The sequence below is a fragment of the Crocodylus porosus genome, unplaced genomic scaffold (assembly GCF_001723895.1).
Source record: "Crocodylus porosus isolate Cpor-Errol unplaced genomic scaffold, CroPor_comp1, whole genome shotgun sequence".
NCBI classification, from domain to species: Eukaryota; Metazoa; Chordata; order Crocodylia; family Crocodylidae; genus Crocodylus; species Crocodylus porosus.
In genome coordinates, this window is record NW_017728931.1 from 120,249,425 (window position 1) to 120,270,462 (window position 21,038).

At 41.8% G+C, this 21,038-nt stretch overlaps 1 protein-coding gene across 1 annotated transcript in view; it reads right to left on the reverse strand.

The window, feature by feature from the left end:
* BCAP29 (B-cell receptor associated protein 29) overlaps positions 1–21,038 on the reverse strand; it is a 36,959-nt gene that overhangs the window by 8,547 nt on the left and 7,374 nt on the right. Inside the window, exons 3-5 of the mRNA XM_019543551.1 lie at positions 19,782–19,932; positions 17,192–17,327; positions 8,742–8,853 (exon numbers count right to left, since the gene is read on the reverse strand). Of these exons, the coding sequence (XP_019399096.1) occupies positions 8,742–8,853; positions 17,192–17,327; positions 19,782–19,932 (399 nt within the window). The remainder of the gene's footprint in view (positions 1–8,741; positions 8,854–17,191; positions 17,328–19,781; positions 19,933–21,038) is intronic.

Consider the following 21,038-nt stretch of genomic DNA (forward strand, 5'->3'; position numbering starts at 1 on the left):
TGGCCCAGGTGTGCCTCCCCCGGGGCCCGAGGGGGGCCCAGCAGGGAGGTGGCTGTTCTGGTCCCTACTTAGGAAGACGGAGGCAAAGAAGTCGTTAAACATGTTAGCTTTCCTGTCTTGTGTGACGACCAAGTTTCCCACGGCGTCCTGCAAGGGCCCCACATTACCCGGGACCTTCTTTTTACCCCCTACGTATTTAAAAAAGGACTTCTTCTTGTCCTTAATCTGGGAAGCTAGCCCCAGTTCCATCTCTGCCTTGGCCTTCCTAACTACCCCCCTACATCCCCGAGCAACTACAAAACAGCCCTCCCTGGTGATGACCCCTTCTTTCCATTGGGTATAAGCCTCCTTTTTAGCAAGGAGACATTCCCGGATGCTTTTGGTGAGCTTTTTCTTTAATACATGATCCCAGCAACCCATTTAAAAAAAGTCTGATACAATACGTAAAAATGATTTATTGTAAATCAATATTATTAATAATAAAAATAAAAAAACAGCAACACTATTTGTTGCTCTCCTTTCTCTGTTCACATGTTTGCATCCTTATATTGTGAGCTGCCTCAGCCAGGGGGCTGTTTCTTTTCAGATGTGTGGAAAATCCTCTCAGAAAGATGCTGTTCTCATATCCTCCACAGAGAACGGTTAGTGAAAGGAAGGGTGCTATTTTGAAGAAGAGGCTTTATCATGCTGTTACCTTGATGACTACTCTGCCAAAATCCCCATCCATTCCATTACCACTTCTTTATGCCTTCCCAGATCTTCAGATTCCAGCAGTCCATATACCAAAAGAAGGATGACAATCACCCATGTTTTTAGATATTCTGTTCGATTTTCTCTCTTTTGATGACCTATTCCTAGATCAAAACTTTCCTCCCTTAAATTCCAATCGTCTTCCTAGTTTTTCCTTTTAGAAAGGAAAGGAACACCTGGCTCCCCTGAACTCTCACTGGCTTCTACATCGCCAAAAGATCACCCAATTTCTTTATATTCTTCCTTTTACTCCCTAACTCTGCTAGTCTTCCCAAGGCCTTCTCCTTCTCCTTGGAAGACAGTCTTGCCAATAGCAGTTTAAGTCTTCACCATTCCTCTGGGCATTTAGGAAAAACAAGTACTTGAAATGTGATAACACCATTTTATTTTGCATTAGTTAGGCCTGAGCTAGAGTATGGTATCAGATTTCAGATACCATGTTTTAGGAAGACAGGTAAACTGGAAAGGTTCCAGAAGTAAATGATGAAGATAAAGGGGTTAGAAAACAAGTCATGAGGGAAGCTCGGCAGAACTAGGTATATTTTAGTTTGGAGAGGAGGCAGTGGGCAGGGGGCATGACAGCAGCTTTTAGATATTCAAAAGCTTGTCTTAGAGAATACGGAAAAAAGTCTTTTTGTGGCAATGGGTTTAAAGAGCAGGAAGGCAGTTTTAGATTAAATCTTAAGGGAAAAATCTTCCCAATGTCATTCCTACCAGTGGAACAATGGAACCAGCTGCCCAGGGAAGCTGTGGAATCCCCTTCACTGGAGGGGTCCAAGCTGGATGGACCTTTGTTGGTGTGGTTTAGGAATAGCAGGTATACCTACATGCCGAGGGTGAGATTAGAACAGTGGGGACCAACCTTTTTGGCAGGCGTGCCCCAAATTAGCCTTGCATCCTCCCTAAGTGGCACTCTAATCCACTGTGGTTCCTCTGCCTGATTTGCTGCTCTGCTTTCTGGTTCCTGCCCTGTGCCCACTGCCTCATCTACTGCTCTGTTTCCACATCTATCTGCTGTTGTGTTGACTGTCCGTCCCTGATCTGCCATGTGACAGACACAGAGGCTGCCCATGCCACATTTGGTGCTCATGTGGTTGGTTGACCACCCCTGGACTAGAAGAGGCTTGTTATTAGGCCTGTGCGAAGCAGCTAGTATTCGCGCTCTCCCAGCCTGGCAATGGCTGCCCCACCTCCCAGCACTTGGGGAAAAAAACACCCCGACTCCACGGTTGCTGCTGGGTGGGGACTGTGTGGGGTGCTGTGCACAAGCTCCTCGATCCCTACCCTCGCTCTCCCAGCCCCTCCACAGGTGCCCTGCCCAGGCCAGCTCTGGCCCTTTAAGAAAAAAACAAACCGAAACTCTCCCCCACAATTCACCGTTTCTGCCGGCAGGGGGTGATCCCTGCTGCCCCCCATTGCCCCATGCCATGTGGGAGGCTCTGCACAAGGCCCCGAAGACCCGAAGCCACAGCAGGAGCAGTGAGTCCAAGGGCTTTTCTTGGTTATTTTTTTTCTTAAAGGGCCAGAGCTGGCCCGGGCAAGGCACCTGTGGGGGGGCAAGTGGGGATCAGGGGATTCGTGCAGCGTGGGGCAGCGGGGATTGCCCTCCCCTACCCCCCGGCAGCACCTGGTGAGCACTGGGGCTTTTTTTTAAAGTGCCAAGCTGGGGCAGGCAGGGGGAGCGGGCAGGGGTCCCCTCCCCCACCACTAATACCTACCAGCTCAGAGTCAGCTGCAACTCCCTGCTGCAGCCACCAGGGACTGCCTAAATCATCAAAGCTCTCCAAATCTTTTCCAAAGATTCGAAGAGCTTTGAATCGATTCGGACCTTTAAATTGGTCCCCTGATTCAATTCGGATTTGGCAGTTCAGCCATTGAATCAGGCCAAATCTCCTCAATCAAATCACCACCTGAAACTTTGCACAGCCCTACTTGTTATCTCTGCCCACAGATATTTGACAAATGGACTCATTTTTATACTTATCTTTACTGAATAACTCTTCTTCTTTTCCTATCCCTATTAATTTCCACTCTACTCCTATTTTTGTTTTTAAATATTTGACACCAATACATGGGAAACCATCAAGTTGTCTTACACTCAGTTTAAAATAGGTTCCAGATATTCCTATGGCAAATAACATTTATGCATATGATCTTCAATATTTTTTTTCAGAGAGACAAAAACAGGAAAAAAAAGAAAAAGAAACTTACTCCATGCTTCCCAGTTCTTTTTAATATTTAGGTAGTATAATGACATTGGACTATGACATCTTTTAAATAATAGTATTGTGTTAACTTGATCTAATACTTACTAATGGGGGGGTTTACAAGGCACAGTACAATACTTTGGTTGTAACCAAAAACAAACCTATCTCTAAACATGAACAAAATATCTTTAGATCAACAAAGCAAACAACACACTGCATTGTTTCAATGTTTTAACTAAAACACACTCATGACAGGTGTACCTCACCTAAAACTAACAAGAAAGCCAAGGACAATCATGCTATCCACTTCTCCCCTATTGGTAGAAGACACAGGTAAACCCACTCGATCCCTCCAAGAAGGCTGGGCTGCAAGGAGTGTGGAGGGGTGTCACAGAGAAAGAGGTAGTGCTGCCTTTACAAAATTATTTTCCCTCCATATCAATTTAGGCAGTACAGCAGAATTCCAACTAAATCCCCACCTACATTAATTGTTATTACAATGTGTGTTTGGCTGCACTGCATATATTATATATATATATTACAGTCTGCCTTTTATCATGTAACGAGACTAAAACAGAAAAATACATAGGTTCAATATACCTAAATTTACGTTATTTGTCACTTTAGGATGTGTTATCTTAAAACAGGTTTTTGCATTTAATGTCCTAAGAGCTCTTAAGAGAAACCCAAAGAAAAATTATTTTGGCAACCTAAAGTCACTTACAAAAATATAACCATTTTTATGCCTTGAAGTATGACTAGAGAGCCATGTACACTTTTAAATGCAAGTCTAGTACTTCCTGTTGTCTCATTAAATTTTTCTGTACCCAGCTCCCAATCTTAGTAATTCACCTAGACAGGGGTGGGATTCCTACTGCTTGAGCTCTGTGGGTTGCAACCTCTGATCCAAGATATTTATCTGAGATCATACCAGAAAAGCATCTTTAGGACTTGGAATAAGACTGGGGTCAACAGACTCCCAGTTCTGCATTCCAACCACTGGACAAACAGCTCTCAAAAATGAAGACCTTTTCATTGAACAAACTTTTAGAATAAAGGCTAAATTCATGTATTTTATAGAATTTTCATTTTATGTATGTACAAGCTTAGGTACTGAAATATCCCAAACAATTCGAATAATTAACACTATAGCTTCAAATGAAGTTGTTCTTACTACAGAGAAATTTCAGAATTTATAATATGGGTGAAGTAAAGGGCCTTGTAAAAGCCTTCCCCACTGCAATTAGTGCTATCCCTCTGGAATATTATAACTGAAAATGATTATGATATTTTGCACTGTACAGGACGCTTTCAAATACAGCTGTGGACATGGCTATGTCTCGAGTATTTAAAGCACATGACTGGAATAAGAGGGGTTTTGCTTTTATACCTGACCTTGATTTAGCCCACAGCTGTCCGTCAGGTGATCCATGTAACCCGCAAGAGGTTGATATGTGTCCTCCCTCCCACTGTGTTGCAGATGGAGTCTCTGGGCTCCACCCCTCCTCTGACTGCCACTTCTCCTGGGAGCAGGACAGTGCAGCACAGCACAGGAAGCTGAGGGAGAGTCTAGGTCACAGGAGGCAGTGGTGGGGGTAGTGGTGCCTAAGAGGGTGCATATGTGGGAATCATGCCTGTGCAGTACAGCAGTAGGGGGCTGCCCAGTGCAGTGGTGGGAGGGGGTGCCCATGCAGGTGCATGAAGCAGTGGGGGGTTAGTGGAGGAGAGTCTGTAGCTCACCTGGTTCAGCCCCTGTGGCATGTTGCCCCTGCTGGTGTAGCCCTCACAGGCTTAGAAATTGAACAAACCTGATCCAGCCATTTAATTTTCAGAGACATTTAAGTGACTTAAAGGCCAAGCCCAATTTTCAAAGTTGCTTAGAGACCGAGTCTCTAAGGACCTAACTTATTTGTGGAAATATATCATTGGTAAATTTTACACAAAGTCTTCAATGTTAAAATGTAATGGGTGGTCATTTTACAAAACCAGAATAAACTCACCAGGCAAGACAACATAAGTGTTAGTAGCTACATTTCTTGTGGCTGGGAGGTTGGAAAGAGCAGAAATAAGTTATTGGGGATATGGAACTATTACACCTTTTTTTTTTTGATTTCTCACTGAAAAAAGTCTGACCCAAGAAATTACTGTGACTGGACTCATTTATGGAAGAACAGAACTATACTGGGATGGTAAGTGCATCAGTTCTGTTTTCAGATATAGATAGAGGGATTCAGGATAGATCACACAATGTGGAATATTACTGAGCAAGATGTCAACCTGCCAGAAAGGGGTGACAGGAGTCTGTTCTGTTGCAATGTTTGATATTTGTTAACCTGCAGAACTTTGTTTTGTAAATAAAGCTGTAACTTTTATCATATGTGAGTGCAGCATCAACAAAAGGTGAACTGAAGTGGGCAGGATATGGAGCAGGAAGAGTCCCATGGTCCTGGATATTCTCCAGAAATTTCACACTTTAATAGGTCCCTATAGCACAGGAGCCATGAGTAAAAAGAGAAGGCAAAGAGGTCTGATTAACACCTGATCACTTGGCATTTTTTAAATTGCCAAGGAAAAGGATGGCTACTTTACAGAACTTCCCTTTTTCCAGACTATTTCCATTTGCAGACCTGTTTGTATAGTAAATTTCCCCAAGAATCCCACAACAATGCTAGCAAAATGGTGCTAAGCTATTCAACGTGTAAGGTTAGAATGTGCATCACTGACTGGAATTAAGAAGGTGAAGTGGTGCAGCACCTTTATATTTTCAAAAGTAGCATCTAAAACTGCCCTTGCAAATATGTATGTACAAGTTCTGCACAAGGGAAAAACAATTCCCAAACATTTCAATATGTAGACGCTTGTAGGCACAATACTAGCACCCAAACTGAGATCCCCAAGAATCTGAATCAAAATTTTCTTAGAGTAACTAATCGTATTCTTAAGACACGCTTACAGTTTATGGAGTCCAATTTTTTGGCTTATTAAACTCTAAGGGTACTCAGTCATTCCTGGATACTACTAAGGCATTCTTCGTTATATGCTTGTGTATCTATAAAATGCCATCTCAGAAGGGTTTTCTAAAGACGTGCTATTACATGTCCAGGTATGCTAGAAATGGATTTAGGCTCTGAATGTGCTAACACACTGCTGGGTGCCTGTAAAGCCCTCAGTATGTGGGTCTTCAATAAAGGAAAATAAAAACCCACTCTTTCATTTTTACCACATTGTTAAAAAAGGCCTCAAATGGGGACAGGAAATCCAGTACTGAGAATGGGGGAGAGAAGGCGAGGAGACTAGCTGACATTTGTTACATCCTCCACACTTTTCCTCAGATTTAGGCAAACCCTTCATCTATAATCCCTTCCCTCTTTTGCCTCGTTTTCACTAGAACAAAAAATAAAAATCTTAAAGAAGAAATGGCATTTTGCAGTTGTCAGATGAATTAGCAGGTTGAATTAGACACTATTCCTTTGAAGGACCCCTCTTTGCACACAGTCAACATTATTACTTGAGTGGAAAATGCAGAAAGAGTTCATATTAAACATTTCTTGTCCCAGAAATAGAAAAATAGTGAACTGAGAACATTATAAAAAGTTCTGTTTTCCTTTGATGCTAGCACATGGACTTGTACGATACATTAGATTACCAAAATTAGAATCAGTAACATTTTAGTCCTAAATACAAGTCTGAGTGCAACTTTCCTAGTGTGCACTAACAGCTTTATGATTCATGTATAGTCATTGTTTAATGGAAATGAACCACTCAAAATGACCCCAGCATTATGAACAAATTGTTTCATTAGTACTTCCATATCACAATATGCTGTAGACAGACTTCCATTCAAACAGCAGAAACACAATTGTTTAAGTAATTTTACATACCAGCCAAAGCAGACTGGATCTTACTGATATTAGGCTAAAGGTAAACCATAAAAGTGTATCATTTATTTTGCGTTTTATGTGTCACAATTTGTCAAAAAGCTTTCAGACATTTCTTTCTAACTATGCAAATATAAAGAAAGAAATGGTACAGTTTTAGTCAAGTGCTATTGAAACACAACAAAATGAAAAACCCCATTTTGATGCACTAGTCTTACTAGTAACATGAAGCCTCAGTTTCTATTCCTTAATTTCACTGCTGAAATTTCAGAAGATACCCTTTGATAACCTGCTATACAAATTCAGAAGATGTAGCCTGAATCAAATGAGTGGGATGTATCCACCTTAGTCTTTAAGTACCTTAAATTAATTGATTGTCAATTAGCTGAAAGTAACAAGAGCCTAAGGTAGACCCCAGGAAAGTGAAACATCATTAACTGAAGATTGTTGCTAATCAAATTTAATTGTGTATGTTCAAAAATTGGTTACAAATTTTATTTAAAAAATATAAAATGAAGTGTACAGGATATCAGGCCCCCCAAACTGCAGGAGGACTGCGGCCAAAACAGCATGTGCTAAAACTACTTACACCCTACTTTTCTATAACATTCCCGATTAAAAAGCTTACGGTATATTAATGCTCCATATTGCCAGTTGGTTTAAATACACATATGCATTTTCACATTTTCCTTTCACTAGGCCTGTCACTTCAAAGGCAATCTTTTCTCCCTTTCTGTAAAGAAACAGCAGGGGATGCACAGCCCATAATCAAACATGCCTCAGAAGGAAAGGGATAGAGGAGACCCCCCTCCTATTAAAATCATTCTTGCTGCATAAAGCCCAACTAAAAACAGCTGTTCTGAAGTTTGCCACCAGATTTAGACCTGACAATTTATAATGATTCATTAAAATGTCTGGAGTAGCTTTTTAGCAGTGGCACACTATGGTACCGGAACACTGAACACTGATCTCACAAACATTGCTATCTTACAGTGACAGCACATTAGAGGCTGCAAAAGAAAAATATATCATTTTTGGGGTAGCTTAAATGTGCATTTGGATTTTTACAAGGTCATGAGTGATGTTATCCAAAACATTAATTTCAGACAGGTGAGTATTCAGAAATGTCAGGAACCTTGCAAGGTCCAAATAAGACATCCTCAAACAGGTAAAATCTGCTTTTATCTTGGTGCTGATTAACCAAGAAGGCAGTTCTGACAGCCTAAACCTTAAATATGGAAGCCAATAAGAAGTGTTGTGCTATAAAGCACATCAAAGAACTTCTCTTTATAGATCTTTTTTCAAAGAAATGCTACTACTATATTTCTCTTTTACAGTAAGAAACAGAGAGAATAAGTAAGGACTTATATCTGTGACTTAAAAGGCACACTGTACTGGACACAAACTTTTCATATACTTTCCTTTTATATGAGAGGATAGATTATACATGATCTGAAAGGTCATTCAGCACATATATCACCCTACAAATTGATCTTTTATTCGCTATAATACTTGATCAAGGCATACTTCACAGAATGAAAGCAGCTCCAAGCTGTAACTCTACCACCTTAGTTACACTGCCATTGTTTACAATATACAACTTTGTGGAACTAAAATATTTACTGCAAGACAGAAAATGACATTGGTCTGTACCTGGAGTCCTAGGCCAAATACAACTGAGATTCTAGCCTTTCTAAGCAGTAAAATCAACTGTGTTACACTTGGGATTGTTTTAGTCCAGGGATCTTTCTCTATTTTTTAATAGAAAAATAAAACCTATAGGAATACAGAAATATGAGCAACCTGCATTTTTCTTGATAGTTTTAGAAATAACCTACTTAAATGGACCAAACTTGATGGATAGAAAGCCTAGTCAATCTCAATGAAAATAAATGCAACAGCTTACCATTTGAAGCTCTCTTTAATTCCTCTGTTAGGTATTGAACCTCTTGCCTCAGTTTTTTGTTGGAGGCTTCCAGTGCCTGTTCCCTTTTATACTTCCCCTTTTCATTCAATGCCTGTTAGAAAACAGACTAGTTGTTATAGTTAACATTGGCTTAAGTTACTACTAGACGTTAATACCAAAAACTTTAATAATAGCTGGTTAGAGTTATTGCTCTAACCAATGTCAATAGGAGCAGTAAGTGCTCAGCCCTTTCAGGGCAGGGGAAGAAAGGGAAGATGAACGTATATTCATAATAATTTAGGCCAAAATGAACAGTTATGACAGTGTATTATAACCTGGATAAAGATACTAAAGAACATCACTCAATCATTCTGCATTAAGCCCATAATTTGTTTAAATTATACAATGTCTTTGAAAAAACTTCTTCATGGTAAGGGTGGCCAAAACTTGGAATGGGCTTCCAAGGGAGGTGATGCTCTCCCCTACCTTGGGGTCTTTAAGAGAAGGCTGGATAGACATCTGGCTAGGGTTGTCTGACCCCAGTACTCTTTCCTGCCTAGGGAGGGGGTCAGACTCGATGATCCGCTGGGGTCCCTTCCGACCCTAACATCTATGAAAAAATGTGCCAAGTCTTCAAATGAAGTACATAAGTGATGGATTACCTATGGATATAGGGATTCTCTGTTTTGTAGTTAGTTACCCTACTTGAAAGTCGTATCTTATTTCTAGCACAAATTTGCTCTATTTTAGCTTCCAACCACTGGATCTCATCATTTTCTAATGAAGAGCAGTTTACTCTTAGAACTCTCTTTTCTGTACTGCTATTTGCAGTCTGCAAGCAAGTCATCTCTTAACCTTAATTTGTATAAAATACTGTGATTTATCATCTTTTTAGGCTCCTAGATGTGACTTTCTCTAGTTCTGAGATAAGCACTTGCAGTTATCAAGAAAAGCCTTGTTAAGATGCTAACTACACACTATCCACTGCTCCAAGAATTTGAGATTGATTAGATCTCTCCTGGTTATGACAAGAATATATATTTTTTGCAGTGAGGGGCAGTCTCACACCCAACCCCTAAGCCTAGAGAGCCAGGAGACCAGCATTTATCTAGCCCAGTGTTTCCAAAACTAATGATACCTGGGGCACACTTTTTTCTGGATTAAAATTGGTGGCATACTTTTCTGAATCTTGCAGCACCCCACTTGAAAATCAATGAGCTAGATATAAATTCATAAAAGATACAGAGGGGAACCTTGAGGCTAAAAAAGTTGAGAATCTATGACCTTACCCTGCTATGCCCTGCTCTTCTCACTGTTTGTCCCTCCCAACCCCTTGTCTGTAGTGCAGGGAACCAGGACAGCCCCTGCTGCTGAGGCTCCTACTGCTGTGTCCCACATGCCAGCAACCACACCCTGCCAGCCTCAGGAACACAAGAGTGAAGGGGATGAGCTGGCTTGCAAAGCACAGCTCTGTCTATGCATCTGTCCATCCTCCTGCTCTTGGCAGAAGGCATATTTGGGAGTGTCAAGAGGGGAGCTGGCATAGGGGCTGCCTGGGGGAGGAGAAGGCAGCAGCAGTGAGGGAATCCCTAGAGCAGTCACAAGTATGGTTGGAGTAGGGGTGGGGTGGGGATGAGAGCATTTACTCCTAGCAGGATCTTGCAGCACACTTGTCATTCTGGATACAGACAGAAGCGACAATTTTCACCTGGTCCGGCCACAGAAAGCAATGTATAGCTGTGACCAAACACAAGTGCACAGCTGCAAATAGCTTAAAAACGGCCAACGGGGTGAAAATCTGACCCCTCATTGCATGAGGTATTAGATAAAGATGTTACAAAAAGTAGTGTATTTTGTAACTGCAGGGCTGCCAGCCTGTAGATGTTTCAGAATGGGAGGGAAGAAAGGGAGCAGAGGGAGTTCAGTCTGGGGGTTTTTTACCCCCCATCCAGATGAGGCAGGTGTATTGCAGACCACCCCTTGAGGTGGGGGCTCCAATTCACCCACCTCACCCTTCAGCACCAGCTGGGGAGCCCCAAGAATAAGCTCCCTCTGCCGTCTTCCCCCTCCCATTCTGAGACAGCCTGGCCTTAGCTATGGGAACCTGGCTGCAGGCTCCCAGCACAGCTAGATTCCCCTCTCCCCTGGAACCAGCAGTGAACTTCTGTTTGCTCTGGGGTAACATAACTCAGAATGCTTTGCAAAAGTTGTTCTGAATTATAGCTGGGAGCTGCACTTCTGCCTGCATCCTCTATTGGCACACTAGTATGCCATGGTATCACGGAATCCTAGAAAATTAGGATTGGAAAGGACCTCAGGAGGTCATCTAATCCAACCCTCTGCTCAAAGCAGGACCATTCCCAATTATATCATTTCGGCCAGGGTTTTGTCTAGCTGGGCCTTAAAAACCTCCAAGGATGGAGAGTCCACATCCTCTCTAGGTAACCTGTTCCAGTGCTTCACCACTCTCCTAGTGAGAAAGTCTTTCCTAATATCCAACCTAAACCTCCCTTGCTGTAACTTGAGACCATTGCTCCTTGTTCTGTCATCTGCCACCACTGAGAACAGTCCAGCTCCATCCTCTTTGGAACCCCCTTCAGGTAGTCCAAGGCAGCTATCAAATCCCTTCTCAGTCTTCTCTTCTGTAGACTAAACAAGATCAGTTCCCTCAGCCTCTCTTTAGTCATGTTCCCTAACCCCAAAACCATTTTAATTTCCCCCTGCTGGGCTCTCTCCAGTTTGTCCACATCCTTTCTATAGTGGGACAGTACTCTATATGTGGCCTCACCAGTGTACACCCTGTGCGAATACATGGGCTAGCTTTTGCTCTTCCATCCTTTGGGCAAGGATGTACCTCTGGGAGTTGAACTCTCACCAGCATAGCCTGTTGAATCAGTCTTGCAAGCAGCCCCATGCAGCCCCTCACGTCAGAAAGGTCAAACAAGAATGCGGTTAGATCTTTACTTCTCAAATTATAATTTCTATCTTGATAGGTATGAACTTCATTTGTGATGAAGAAAGGCTTGAAGGGCCAAAAAAAATGCAAGTCGATAAAGCTGAGAACATACCAGGATTTTCCCAAGAGTAGGAAAGAAGGGGTCAGTAAGAATACATGGGATGCCACTGCCAAAACGAAATAAGCAAAGTGGGACCTCTTTAATGCTAAGGAGCAAGAGGATATTAAATGGAAAAAGAGTAAAAGAATAGATAAAATAGTAGAGAAGTTCAACAAGGAAAGACAAATACATATTGACAGAGGTGCTTTAGAAGCAGAGACAGCAGCCAATGGAAGAGCTCTAAACCAAACTACAAAATGGCTTGCAAGCTATTTCAGTTGCAGCTACAGCAAACCAAAAAAAGAAAAATTTCACCAGCCTCAAAGAACAAATTAAACAATGGGTAGAAAACTTCTTATATTTAAGTAGACCTCCACAGAAAACAAACACCAACAACATAGATAAGAACTTTATAGCAATTGCATGGAAGTCACCTTCAGGGTGGAGGAGAATGTTAAACAGCCGTCAACTAACTATAAGGCCAGGATAAAATAACTGCATATCTACTCAAAGCTGGTTGTGAAGAGAACTTAAGGACTCTGTCATGGCTCTTCAACTAAGTATTGGGACAAGCACCTCCCCAGAATGATAGGAGGAGAGACCTCATAAAATTGCTTAAGAATGGCAATTTAAGCAACTGAAACTAACTCTTATGGGATAATACTTATGTTAGTCTCAATGAAGGCCTTCTGAACAGAATCCACCAGACTACTGACCGCATATTTCAAGAACAAGCTGGATCTTGCATCAATGACTTCTTTGCAGTACTCAGTATCACTGAACAAAGGGACAAACAGCAGCTACCACCCATTTTAAATTTCAGAAAGCCATTCATCATATTGATAAAGGGTATCTGCAGCAGATGCTGGAAATCAATGGATTCTCTTGTAAAATTATCCACATGTTCTGCAGTCTTCTCCAACCAGGAGTGAAACGACCAGTTTAATGATAAGGGTGTGTCCTCTCCCTTTTGTGATTTGGTGTCGTCACTGCACTTTGCTATGCAACAGATTTCTAGCGTGGAAAACAGAATGCCATGATAGATTGTGTCCTTGGAGATCTAGACTTTGCTGATTATATCTGTCTCCTGAATACACTCCTAAATGAAATGCAGCAAAAGACCAATACCTTGGTTAGAACTGCTAAACAATTATGTCTTACAATCAACAAGACAAAAAACAAAGATTATGAAAGTCATTATGACCGCAAAGGATTCTATCATTTTAGAAAGAATAGCTTTGAATAATGTTGTAGTTTACTTGCACCTTTGGCAGCACCTTTTATAACTCTGATAACTGAATTTGTGATAGTCATCAAGTTGGTAAGACACAGATTTTTGGAAGCTTATCCCAGTACAGAAGTCTAATATCATCAGTATCAGCACTGAGCTGAAAGCCTTTAGTAGCAGTGTCATAAACATCACTCTGTATGTACTGAGTCATGGAGAATGGAGGAGCAACAAGTCTTTCCAAGGGAAATTAGAGGACTTTCTTTCAGTGTTGAGCCTGTGCTAGATATTTCAAGTACAGTAGGTAGAGAATATAAGAATGTGGCGATCTTGGAGAGGGCAGTTACCAACAGCTGTGCAAACAGAACATGTAGGAAGATGGATTTGGCTGGCACTCAAAATCTGGCTGAAGTAACAGACTTCCCCTGCAAAGCCTGTTTTGCTAGTCTCAAGGCCAAAAGAAGAAAATTTGACTCATTGGTCCTTTGCAGCACATTAAAGATGGAAACGGACTTAAAAATTAACAGTAGGAGATTAAAGAAACTGGCCTAGAACAGGACTGGCTGACAAAAAGTTGACTTCTGCCTTGTGTGGTGCAAGCAGTGGTTTGGATTGGATAGATGATCTGTAGCAGTTAGGTACCTACTATGCTTTTAAACTTGCAGTCCTGCTTTACTTGTTGCCTGAAGTATGATGATGCATCACAGCAACTCAAATAATTGTCCTGTCTTTAAAGTTCTTAGATAGCCAGAAATTGTTTCTTGGACCTCTTTTTTTTTTTTTCCCTCCGGTGACTAATCCCTCCTCTGAAGCAACGCCTCTGTTCACAGACCACCCTCAGCAAGCACATGCTCCCTCCCAGTTTACTACTTCCATATTTAAAAGTTCACACTTCCAGCAAAATATGAATAGGCAAGTTCTGAAGTTGATGTTTATTAGAGATTAAATCCAATTAGCAATGAATATTGAATTGTTTTACAGATTTTGTAGGCAGCTGACAAAATAAACAGAACACCCAACACTCACCAAACCAAAAACATCATGCAACCATTGGTGGCTATGCCAAAGCTTTCTTTTACACAGGCTATGGGTCTTGAACTCATCAGGTCTCATGTGCAGTAGCGTGTACCCTGGATTGATCCTGTATGCTGGTCTGGGGCATATGCTACATACAATGTGTAGGTCAAGTCTGAAACCCATGGGCAGCACCATGGGCTGGATGATAGGGCTCCACAGCCTGGATCTGGCCGGCAGGTCATGTCTTTGACATCCCCAATATAGACTGTTCTAAGAGAAGCCAGTCTGCCCCTAATTTACTTCTTTATGAAGACCCAATGTGCATAAAAATGGCTGCCCAGGTACAAGTTTAACACATGAACGTAATCATCTGATCTCAGTCATTTATTACGTACACATATAAGAGAAAGGAACAGAAAGAAAAAGGAAGGTGTAATCAGATAGCAAGAGTTGAAAGGAACAAGCTGATCTCCACTTCAGTGACAAAATATTCCTGCTGCTCACTCAACCATACACCTACTGTGATAACTACTCTAGAGCTTAAGTCCAAAGAGTAGTTCAGACTCCTCCCCTTTGCTGTTTCAGAAGTGGGAAGTACTGATGACAGGGCCAAATCTCCTGGCATATATACTAGTAACCCTGAGAATGAAGGAAGCCCTTTCTCTCCTGTTGGTGTCTATATGCCCATTCCCAGCTTATCCAAAGTCTGGGCTAATGGTGGAACATAAGAAGATAAGAATTACCATTTACTGGGTCAGACCATAGGTTCATCTTCCTCAGTATCCTGCATTGTGCAGTGGCAGAGAGTGGATGCTGAAAGGTAGAGTGAACTGGGTATAACCAGGGTTGTTTTTCCCAGTCTCTCTCTCACTTGCAGCCTCCAGCATTTAAGGTCCAGGAAGTTCTGATTCAGAGGCTGTATTCCTAACTTCCTTGCTCAACACCTATGATGCTCTTTTCTTCTAAGAATTTATCTAATCCCTTTTTTAATCTGGCTAAACTGGCAGCTTCCACAACATCTGGTGGCAACAAGTTCCCCACTTTAATTACATGTTGTGTGAAAAAGAAATTCCTTCTGTTAGTTTTAAACTTATTACCTACTAGTTTCATTTTGTGACCCCCCCTAGGTCTTGTACTGAGAGAATAAATAATAAATCCCAATTTACTTTCTTCTCAACATTTAGTATTTTGTAAATTCTTATCATGTCCCCCTAAACACCTCTTTCCTAAACTGAACAGGCCTAGCCTCTTTAGTCTGTCCTCAAATAGAAGCCCTTCCATACTGCTAACTAACCTTGCTGCCCTTCTCTGGACCTTCTCTAGCTTTTCTATACTCTTTTTTGAGGTATGGAGACCAGAACTGGACACAGTATTCAAGGTGTTGATGCACTATGGATTTATCAAGAAGCCTTTTAAAAATATTGGAATCACATTAGCTGAGGCTGTTTTTATTGATAAGGTGCATACTACAGTTAGGAGCTTGGCAATTTCTGATCTGAGCTCTTTCAGGTCCCTAGGACAAATGCTATGAGGTCTTAGGGAACCTGGGGCACTTCTCCCTGCCCAAACATTTCAGCATTACCTTCTCAAGTTCCATAACAGGCAGTGTAAAGTGAGGGAGAAAATCTAAGTCATGCAATCTCTTACCAACTACCATGAAATGATTTGAAAACACCCTTGATCAACATTATGGCAGTGTATTATATAGACCAGGGGTGGGCAAAATGCGGCCCGGGGGCTGGATGCAGCCCACCAGGCCATTCTATCTGGCCCACAGGGCCCCTAAAAAATTTAGAAAATTAATATTTATCTGCCCTGGGCTGCCTGTCATGAAGCCCTCAATGACTTGCCAAAACTCAGTAAGTGGCTCCCTGCCCAAAATAATTGCCTGCCCCTGATATAGACCATGGGTAACAAACTCATTAGACCCCAAGTACCCTAGATGGCCCCAACAAGCTGGAATTTGTCTGGCACAGTAAAGAATGGAGCTATGCAGAAGAACTGGTTTACTGTGAAAGCTAATGAAAAAAACATCATGGCAACTGATAAAAGATGCCAGCCCTTGAGACTCAAGTTCTAACTTTAGAGGAGGTGTGTTCAGTTCATTCAGAATGCAGTGGGGCTGGATCTGGTGCCGTGTCAGGTATATGACATGGTCAGAAATTTAGTGGTGGCAGTGTTAATTGCTGCAGCTCTTGGAGCCACAGCAGCCACTGCTCATCGCACTGCTCAATTTTTCTTGTGGGCGGCCCCACTTGCCAGATGAAACAATTCCATGCTCTGGATCCAGCTTGCTGGGCTGGAAATTTGGCACTGGGGTAAACAGTGGCAGCATTAATAACTGTAGTTATGGGATCTGGAACATGGAGCTGAATCACGTGGCAAGGCTGGATATATGAAAGTGGGAGCAGTGGTGGCTGCTGTGGCTCCATGAGCTGCAACAATTAACACTACCATCACTTGCCCTACTACCAAATTCCCAGACCTGGGCTGGATCTTTAACCCTCCTGCTTTAGAACAGTGGTTCCCAACCTTTTTTATACTGCAGACCAGCATGGCAGTGGTGTGGGAGCGGGATGGGCTGCACGGAGCCAGCTGCCTCCCTCCCGGGGTTGCCCCACCACCCAACACGTGACTGCTGGCAGTGGAAGCCGCTCGCTCAGGCAGACAGATGGGGGTCTGAGTGGGGGGCTTGTGCCACAATCTGGCAGCCAACCCTTTGCAGCCCAGTACCGGACTGCGGCCCAGTGGTTGGGAACCTCTGCTTTAGAAGGAAGAAAAAATACTAGGGCAGAAGCTTTGTAAACCTGCTCAAAGGCTACTACTTGGTGGAGGAAAGAAGAAAGTTAGAGTTTCCCTTTTAGTTTGCTAAGATCTTTTTTTTTAAAGAATGTTCATGTACATTGAAAGCCCGACACAACTGAAACTTGGGATTGCGTCTTTCCAGACATTTTGCTAATTTAACTCCCTCAATTAAAGACAAGCTATTGAACTATTTATTAATCCCCCTGGATTATATATTGGAAGAAACTTTTTTTTCTTTTCCAGGAGACAAAAAAACCATTTGGTAAAATGGGATCCAACAACAGTTCTTGTTGCAATAACTGCTTCCATACCTAAAACAAAAATTGAGAAAAACCAAATGATACCTGTTGCAGTATTTCATTCTCCTGTAGATATTTTTTGGCAGCTTCATTAGTGTTGGCTACCTGAAGTTCCAGAGCTACCTGAATTCCCATCTCTTTTGCCAACTGAGTGATTAGGGTAACAGTACGCCTTAATACTCTGAGGAAGAAACACAGTGAATAACAAGTACTGCAATGTACAGTGAAAGTGTAAGCATTATTGCATTTTTTCTCTGGTATGTATCCTAGCTTTCTGTTTAGATTTATAATAGATGTAAAGATGAACAAAAGTACTTCTATAGCTAAAGTGGAGACTGCTTAAGATCTTCTATCATTATTAAGATGGACATGTAAGCTTAGAGTCAAATGCTTGATAAAATTAAAAGCTGAAAAGGTGTTCCACCTTTCAAACTATATTCCAGTTCCAAGTTTTATCTTTTGTAAAGGATAACATCACAAACGCTCCATGTATCCCCCACCACATGTTCCATAAGATGGAGTCCACCCTCCCTGCCCCTTTGCTTGGTTTGAGTGAGTCCTTAAAAAAACCAGAAGGGCAGAGATATGCATTGAACAGGCTTATGCTATTATTTAGTTTTTCACCTAAGAGAACCAAGCTCAAGAACAAAGCACCAAGATGCTATGGTAGGGAGGATAATATAAAAATCTCTATATAATATACCTGACAAGTATAAAATGTAACTGAAAAAAAATGTTGCTTAATATACATTAGCGATATTTGTTACTCCCTTGTATATTTATGACGGTTTTGTATTTTATTGCACACCCCTGTATATAATATGCACCTTGTTTTTGAGAGGTAGCATTAAAAAATAAATCTGCCCTGTACAAATTGAGTAACAGCAGCTAGGGAGCCAAGACTGCTCCTGAGCTTGCTGCCAGCCCTGCATGCTGGATGGGGCTTGCAGACCGAGTTGCCAGTTTCTGAACTGATCGGTGTGCCAATCCAGTGTAAATGGGACCATGCTGTTCAGTCAAGGGAGCTCTCTATGGGTCTGAAAATTAGGGGTTGGGGAGTGGTGGCAATATTAAATGTCATGACTCCCACAACAACGGCACTTAATGCTGCTACCAATTCCTCGCCACCAAGTTCCTGGGGCAGAACCATGGGGATCTGTTCTTCTTGTATAGAATGTACACCCCGATTTTCACCAGCATGAAACAGCTGGTTTTGGGGAAAGGGGCATGGGTTACATGTAAGAAACCTCCCCCTCCCCCCATTGGCTGTTTTTTTTAAATGCATCTAAAAGACATTTAAATTCACTTGTAACATAAGTCAGAAAATGATGCATAAAATTATAAAGCAATCTTTCTGTTGCAGAGAACTCAAACCCCAGCAGGTCAGAATATTTTTGTCATTATGGATTCCTATTTGGAATCTCTGGGTTTACCTCGTAGATCACATGCAGGTACTTGAACCTGTTGTACCTTTAAAGATCCTCTGGCACCCTCGAGTGCCATAGTATCTTGTTCAAGAATTACTAGTCTATAGCAGGGGTGCTTATCCCCCAGCCCACGGACACAATCCAGCCTGCTGAACCATGTCAACTGGCCTGTAGACTCTCCACAGGTCTGAAAATTTTGCTGCTCCCCTGCTGTCAAATTTCTAAACTTGTGGGGAGCACTGCAGAATGGATAGAATGGCCCTGCATGCTAGTTTGGATGTGTGGGGCTGATAGGGGTGATGCAGGGCTCAGTCTCACCCATGGATCAGTCCCCATGACACTCTTCTGACCCATGGAGCCAAAAGATTGAGCACTACTGGTCTACAGTATTATCAGAGGTCAAGGAGTCATGGACACTTAACTACTCTTTCCTCACCCTCTCCTTGCCCCCAGATGTGGTCTCCCCAGGGCAAAGGAAGGTCACTTCCTGCAACCTGAGGTTGGTTGCAAGTGATGGGAGCTAGACCCAAGGGCATTTGCTGTCCACCCCATGTGTCCTCTACCACGTGTTCCACAAGAAGGAGGCTATCTTGCCCCCCTTGCTTATTTGAGTTGGTATTTGTAGAAAGCTGCTCCCAACCAGCCTGTCCCTCTGTAACTTGAAATCATGCCCCAGTGAGCCCCAAATCATACGTGTCAGCCCCAAAGCATCAGATGTACAGGCTAAACAATATTAAACAGGTTGACAATATTACTCGTAAGGTCTCCAACTCCTGTGCTTTAGTGAAATGGTCAAGGTTAGACTTGAGCTGGATGGCTCAATACCAACTTTCTGGTTATTAGGATTATTTTAGTAATAGTCTAATTATTTACAGTGATAAATTTCAGGAAAGAAATCAATGTTCCCATTGGCAAAAACTGCTGCCACATACATCTTACAGCCAGGACACTTACCCGACATGCTCACCCTAAATTTTTTGCTTTTCAGGTTAGACTTGCATGCGACCCACATGCCCCTCCATTGTTACATTCTTAAAATATTTGTACACTTCTTTCTCTCTTTCTACTGTCTCTTAACCAAGGTAGTCACAATGCAGTTCCTTTATTTTTGTAAACCGTTCTTCTGATCTTTTTAGATTCTGTTCCATATAGCACCTCTTGTAAAAGATGCATCATGCACATTATAGAACAGCAATTTTTATACTTACAGCCAAAGAAAAAGTGAGAATCCTGAGATATAAAGGTTCCTTTGGGACCTAAAGAGTTTCATCTGAATATGATCAAAGGCATTTTGGTGGACACTTGCAACCTTCTCAGTTGCATGAACAGCTGAGTACTTCTTTACTTCTCTAATTGCATCTGTAAGCAAAAACAGATTTTCATCTTTAGTTTGTATGTGTACAGGCATGGCAGTTTAGCACTTCCAAAACCTTCAAAGCTGAGACTGCACTGTGGTATTCTCACTTCACAAACAGATGTACCACAGACAATGAGACAGGGTTACTCAACTGCCCTGAAAACGTGTCCTGACTTGAAAGGATCTCTCTGGAGCAATACTGTAGTTTGCCTACCATGCCATCTCTCCCAGCCCTGCCTAGATACACTAGTTAGGAATTGGATCAAGGTAAAACATTCTCTAAAAAACTAGCAGATACTCTTCAGATAGACCATATTCCAATTGGTGAACTTGCAATAAAAAGATTAAAAACTAAAGCTCCCAAGGTATTTCCTTCCTTCCCCATCCCGTCCTGCCACAAAGGTTTTTTTTCTTGCCAACGAGACTCTTGATTTAGGTTCCTATTTGGGGAGATAGAACCAATGCTATTTTCCCCTCATTAAAAGGAAATAAATTATCATATAGAATCTATAACAGACAATTAAATCTGACTCATTTTCATGGGTTGTATTTATTTTTAAAATAGCTTCCAAATACAGTAGGAAAGGAGTAAATTAGTTTGTCTCATTCTGCTACAAAACCTTTGAAGTGGCCAACAGACACGATTGCAGACATCACCTGATGAACTAAGCAGAGTGAAGCAAAGTTGCTACTGCAGTAGGAGATCACCAGGGAGGACCTGGACAGTGCAGGAATGTAACTACATTCTTTCCTTTGAACCATTATTCAACTAATATTCCATCATAAGCCTAGATGCGTCAGTAGAAATGCCATTTTTACAGCCAGAAAAACTTGTTGCCATTAAAAATAAATATGATTCATATCCCTTTGCCACCCTGTAACATATTAATTAACTCCAGCTGCTGGGCCAAATTCAGGGTGGAGACATTGGAATGTCAAAATAAAGAAATATTTCGCTTTCTGTCCTAAAAACTTTTTAGTATTATTGCTGTGAGCTATTAAGCTGCCTCTGTATATCAAGAGCGGACCAAATGATCCATTTAAGCTTTTATTAAAACCACCTTTTCTTTTTATAGGTGCCTAACTTTTTGGCTTTTAAACTAACCCC